The 6261-nt window shown below is 40.2% G+C and overlaps 1 protein-coding gene across 2 annotated transcripts in view; it reads left to right on the top strand.

The window, feature by feature from the left end:
* LYAR (Ly1 antibody reactive) overlaps positions 1-6261 on the top strand; it is a 13732-nt gene that overhangs the window by 474 nt on the left and 6997 nt on the right. For both annotated transcript variants that reach the window (XM_006016774.3, XM_006016773.3), the window contains exons 2-4: positions 1647-1822; positions 3820-3934; positions 4948-5055. In XM_006016774.3, coding sequence (XP_006016836.1) covers positions 1701-1822; positions 3820-3934; positions 4948-5055 — 345 coding nt within the window. In that variant the 5' untranslated portion in view covers positions 1647-1700. The remainder of the gene's footprint in view (positions 1-1646; positions 1823-3819; positions 3935-4947; positions 5056-6261) is intronic.

Here is a 6261-nt window from a genome sequence, read left to right as displayed (position 1 = left end):
GTGATGGGGGCTGGGAGCCTGCAGCTGGGTTCCCATTGCAATGACCCCGCTCCATGTTTTCAAAAGACCGGGAGGGGGAAAAGCAGAGGAGTGAGCTCCCCCAGCTGGTGCTGAAAGGTGGGGTGGGTGAATTGCAGCCCCCTCCACTTCAGGGGGGCTGCAATACACCCCACCCAGCCTCCAGAGGAGGGTTAAAACCCTCCAGACCAAACTCTCTGCTTCCTTTCCCCCTTCCCATTCTGAAAACGGATATGCTGGGAGCTGTGCAGAGGCAAGTTACAAAAGTCACTACATTTTTCAATATCTTTACTTGATACCTCGTGCAATGAGGGGTCAGATTTTTCACACAGTCTTGCAGCCGTGCACCTGTGTTTGGTCACAGCTACGAACTGCTTTTTGTGGCCAGATCAGGTAAAAATTGTCACTTCTGTCTGCACCTCTAATTGTGACTTGTTGCGCATTTGTGTAGCAGACACACACTTTCCACAGCCCTGGGCATCTCGTTAAAAGACACAGCTCTTTACCCCCAAAACCATTCTGGGTCGAAACCACAGAAACGTTAAACCACCAGTATAGGCAAGGAAAGCAGGATGGGAGCAAGTCGCAGATAAGTAATGCATCGTGCAAGTCTGGTTGCTGTCAGGAGGGACTAGTTCAGCAGCAGGCAGAGCTAATAGTAATTTCAGGGAACACATGGAAGAAAGGGGTCCTGGAGGAGGGAGCTGAATTGGACTGAGGATGTAGGACCTTTGGGAAGACTGATGTGCTAGCTATTGGGAGCATGGGGAAAAAGGCATAGGGACAAGAGTGAGGGGGAAGAAAACATTAAAATGAGAAGGTGGAGAACAGTGTGTGAACAAGTAAGCAGAGAACAGAGCCTTAAATTTGAATAAAAAGAGTTTGATTTTCATGCAGAAAAGTGATCTAGTGATATGTGTTCAGAAAGAGATAATACTGGCAGAAAAGGAAGACTGGAGAGGGAGAGTTGGGGATACCAGTGTGTAGATAGTGAGCTAACCTAGGTAACTCCTCTAGGTTACAGGAAGACTCAGCCTTGGAGAGGAAAGACGTATTTGAGAAATATTATAAAGGGAGACTATACAGATATAGGCACCTTGATGCATAGAGAGAAGCAAAAACTGAATCGTTGGTAACTTCAAGGTTATACGCTTGTTACAGTTTTCTATTTGAAACGACATCTTTAGAGTTAGTTCACATCACATCACTGGAGCATGTCTACATGTTCATTAATATGCCGTTGCTACAGCACATTAAGTTTAATACCTCTGATATGAGGTACTAGATAAAGGCACAGTAGCTGCATTAATGCGCGGTAGCAAAGGCGAATGTTTTTTTATGATGCTTAATGCGCAGTAGATGAGTTCTGCGCATTAGCATGGTTTTTGCCATGAGGTACTAATGCACAGTAGACCGGTCCACTGTACATTAAGGTGTCTTGTACCCACTTAGAAATAAACTAGAAATAAAAATGAGAATTATGTAGAGGAGCAAATAACTGGCAATGTTTGCTCATAATAAATGTTTCATAGGTTTGAAAATGATAGATTAATCAATATACAATACATTTGTGTGGGTTTTTTTAATATTTTTCCTCAATAATTCAGATGATACATTTTTTTCTCTAGCGTTTTGAAGATTTTACTGTAACTGCCTTTGAGAAGAAACTATTTGGATCCAAAATGGTAGTCTTCACATGCAATGCATGTGGAGAATCTGTGAAGAAAGGACAAGTTGAAAAACATGTAAATATTTGCAGAAGGTGTCAGTGCCTTTCTTGTATGGATTGTGGCAAAGATTTCTGGTAGGTAAATGAAGTATGTGTTTGACAATACCTGCTTGGTAGCAGCAGCAGGAGATGCTTTAGGTAGCTTTACTCTTCTACTTTAGCATCCTGAGTGCAAATATAGCATTAATTGCATGCTGTACCTTGGGCAGGGTAAGAGTTACAGCACAAGCAATCATTGATACCAATTTGTGGGCAAGAGGATCCAAAACTGGGAACTTGAAAGAGACAATAGCACCTTTCCCTTTTACAGGCTGGAGTGGATTAGTGACAGTGGGCGCATTTACACTAACTCCTGAGTAAAGCATCGCAGTCTACACGTGTGCCTATATTAGGGTACAGAAAACTAATTAATTCTGTGATAGGCTAGTACTGCCCAACAGAAGTACAACTGCAGGAAATTTCCATTTTTTTGAAGACAGAGCAGCAACCGCCACTCCAGTTTCAAAAAAATGGAATTTTCAAATTTCCAGCAGGTGCTCAGTCCCGAGCACACCGGATTTATGAGGTTATGCCAGGGGCGGGCAATTATTTTGGACAGAGGGCCGCTTACTGAGTTTTGGCAAACCATCGAGGGCTGCATGATAGGCAGCCAGGAGCAGATAAATATTAATTTTCTAAATTTTTTTAGGGGCCCCACAGGCCGGATAGTATGGCTTGGAGGGCCGCATCCAGCCCCCGGGCCACATTTTGTCCACCTCTGGGTTACACTGTACTATCCTATGGTAGAGTACTTGCGTGCACTCAAACGTGTAGACTGTGACCAGGGCTGACTGGGGCATGCGGGTGCTACAGTGTCCAGCCCCTCCAGAGCCTGGGGCTGACCCCCAGACCTCCTGCTCCAGGTCAGCTGTCCCCAGGCTCAGAATCTTCACATATGTCTGAGACTGCCCTGGCTCTAATTTCTGCAGTGCACATGAAGACTTTGTGCCTGGGAGCAGCTCACTCCAGTGCAAACTGCGCCAGAGTTTATTCAGGCACATTAATATCATGCATCTACACATTCTAGTCATTCCTTCTGGGTAAGGGAACCCTCTCTTCACTTTGTTACTGTCTTTTTCTTTTGTTTACCCTAGTGATGGCTAAAACTTTTATCTCTGTATGGTGAGAAGCAGTTGTAATTTTTAGATTTTCCTTTTCCTTTATTAGTTTTAGTATTTATATCTTTTTATTGGGGCAAACTGTTGGATGCTTTGGTTACTGGAGAATTGCTATGAAATCCTGTAATTCCAAAGTTACAGCTCTTCTTGTAAATATCCAGATCTCTGAAAAAATGCCATTGCAGTCTGCTTTCCAGTTTTAAAAGTAAAAATTAGATAAAAGTAACAACGGGACTAAGGAAGTGGAATAATGGTAGGTCCATATCAGTAAGTTCACCACTCCAGTGGTTTACATTTTCAAGCCCCCTTTTAAGTATTTTAACTTGATCAGGAGACTACCTAGACCAAACCTTGTTTAAAAAAATCTCATTTAGAATTTTTTTATATGTAATTATTCTTAAGCTAGTATTCTAATTTGAGAACATATCTTTATTGTGAATGCTACTCTATAAATATTTAGAATTTTTAAATGTGCAGAAGAATAAAAAATGCAAACACTTTTCTAACAGGCTTTATTGAGAATAAATATGCATACCACATATACTGTATACAACATATAATTATGAATGGTATAGAAAGCTTTGTTTATATTGTTTAGAGACTCTGTATTCTCTTCAGATAACTTCGCTAGAAGCTAAGAAAGTGCTTTGAATGGTGAAAATAGGCATGTATTTAAGCATGTAGAACCATACTTATGTGAGTAGTTCCATTGGCATTAGTGGGACCATTTACATACTGAGTTACACATGCTTGTGTTAATGGTATTTGGGTTTTAATTTTTTACTGTAGTGTTCGGCTTTCCATGGCTTCTATTTCTATTTTTGTAAATACTGTTGAGTTTGAAAAGCTGGATTCATTGACAGAATATTCTATACAGGTTTTATGTTAAAAGGTTGGTTTTTTTAAATATCAAAGGGGTGACGATTATAAGAACCACGTGAAGTGCATAAGTGAAGATCAGAAATATGGTGGCAAAGGGTATGACGCAAAAACTAACAAAGGCGATGTAAAACAGCAGGAGTGGATTCAAGTAAGACTTGTTTTTCATATATATATATCTATATATTGAGTATATCCTGCTAGGTATAAATGCAAACAAGACACAAATTTAGTATAGAAAGCAGCTCGTATTTGAAAAATGTAAATACTGGTTCATATGAGGGAGTTAATATACAGATGTTTCACTTTAAATTTGTGTCCTGAAAAAATGATCTGTTATGAAGAGGAGACAAGCCAAATATTTTTGTAAAAATGTGCCTCACCAGTTCTCTGTTGCAGTTACTGTGCTGACAGTAACATTGTGAATATTGCAAATGTGTACTCTGTGCTTGAAGGGAATACATTAATCTCTTACTCAGGATGCTTCTTGTTAGGAAATTGAACTTAATTCCTTCTGTGAAGGAAAAAAATTACAACCTAAACTATTAAGAAAAGATTCTTGAAACTCTTCAGAGGATTTTAGAGACACTTCTATTTCAGCCCTGAAAATAAACATATGAAGCTGAAAAATAGGGTTATTTGTAGTTTACCTCCTCCTCTTAGTTTAACAAAATTTTCCTTTCTGATGTCATTTGTTTTTCTTTTAAATATTTGAAAATTATGTTAAATCATAGTTGGTCAATTTTTTTTTCTCTAACTAATGCATTATCTGAAAGTTTAGACAAGTTATACAAATTGCATGCATTTAATATACAGTTATATCTACATACTAGCTTAACTTTACCTGGGTCATGCTATTTCTGAACTTCATCTATCAAGCTAGTTCACCAGCAGTGTTACAGTTGACTTGTAACTGGTGTAGATGATTCATTAAAATCACTTTGGGTTCTTCATAATTTTTAGATCAAAACCAACAAATTGATGTTTCTTGTCCACCTTTTACATATGGAAGTTTCTAAGTATAATCTGTGATTCAAGAGATAAATACTAGAGTGTATGCTAGGTGATTTCTGTTATTTAGAAGTACTGTGGATTTTTTTATAGGAATTTTCTAATCAACTCAACTACTCATCTGACTTAGTAATTTTGGTTTTCTTTTTGTAGAAGATTCAAGAAGTAATGAAGAAGACAAACATTAACCCCAAAGTACGAAATATTTTGGAGCAAATACGTGCCTATGACAATATTCCAAGAAAAAAGGTCAAATTTCAGGTATGTTTTTAACGAGATTAGCAGTGGTTCAAGCGCTTTTCACTAATCAAAGACATTAGAATTTTTTTCAGCTTTGGAGTCATGAGAGTGTAACAAGCCTCTGTAGACCTTTTCTTGTTTCAGTACTCTGCACTTCTAATTTTTTTTTGATTGCTATGTCTGCTGTTTCTGTAAACACCTATTCAAGACCTGTACTGCAGTGATTTCTTTTCTGTCCTAATAGGCCATGTCCAGATGAGTATGGCTGTGCAGTATGTGGTACCGCAGAAACATCTGTGGCGCCACATACCGCACATTCAGCTGTTCTCTGTGCTGCAGGAAAACAGTGCAGAGGGGTTTTTTGACTCCTGGATATCCAGGGGTCAAAAAAAACTATGGCGGGAAAAAAAAGTGGAGCAGTGCATGCACAGGCAGTGCACACCGCTCAAAAGTGGAACCATGCTGCCCGGAGCTATGCTTCGGAAGTTGTTTAGGCTCCACGCAGCAGAATTGCTGCTGCTGCAGGCCCGGGAAGCCCCCAGGTAAGGCTGTTGGTGCCAGCCCGGTGCTGGCCTCAGGCTCCCCTACCCCACCTGGGGTAACTTGCCACACATCAGAGCATGTATGGCGCAGGCATTCCCCAGGGACGACTGGTGGTGGTGCAAGGTGTGTTGCCGCTAGTCGTTCCTAGGGAACCAAACATCTACATCACCTGTGGACACACCCATTGAGGTTAGATTTTGCTCCTTCTAGATCTTCATTGCTTCTTATGACTCTAATACATACTTCCAAATGTGGTCCTTTATTAAGCTGCTGCTATACTGTTTTGCCAGTTTCCAAGTATTTTGGAGCATACATAAAGAAATACTGATGGGACTAGGAAGGCTGAGCCCTCTGTTTTTTCCCCTCCACAGCTCAGTGAATGATGCTGACAATAGGCAAGGTGTATGTTTCTGATGTGTAGTTTAGGAGATTGTTGGAACTGTGGTAAAACTGCATTTCGGGTTATCACAGCGGAAACAAATATTTGAACATGTTATTATTTGTTTCATTTATATGCTGCCCTTCCCAACATAGGTTCAGGGTGGCTTACGATAAGAGGACAGAATAACTTATAAAACAAGAACGTGACAGGGTGGAGCCTGGAGGGTCTCCCTAGATAAAGTCAAAAGGGGATGATAAGTACTCATCCATCACCACCCTTTGAAACCTCTGCTAGGAAAGAGT

The sequence above is a fragment of the Alligator sinensis genome, unplaced genomic scaffold, assembly GCF_000455745.1.
Source record: "Alligator sinensis unplaced genomic scaffold, ASM45574v1 scaffold104_1, whole genome shotgun sequence".
In the NCBI taxonomy this organism is placed as follows: Eukaryota; Metazoa; Chordata; order Crocodylia; family Alligatoridae; genus Alligator; species Alligator sinensis.
The sequence above is the reverse complement of the archived record's forward strand: the minus strand, read 5'-3'. Positions and strand labels throughout refer to the sequence as shown.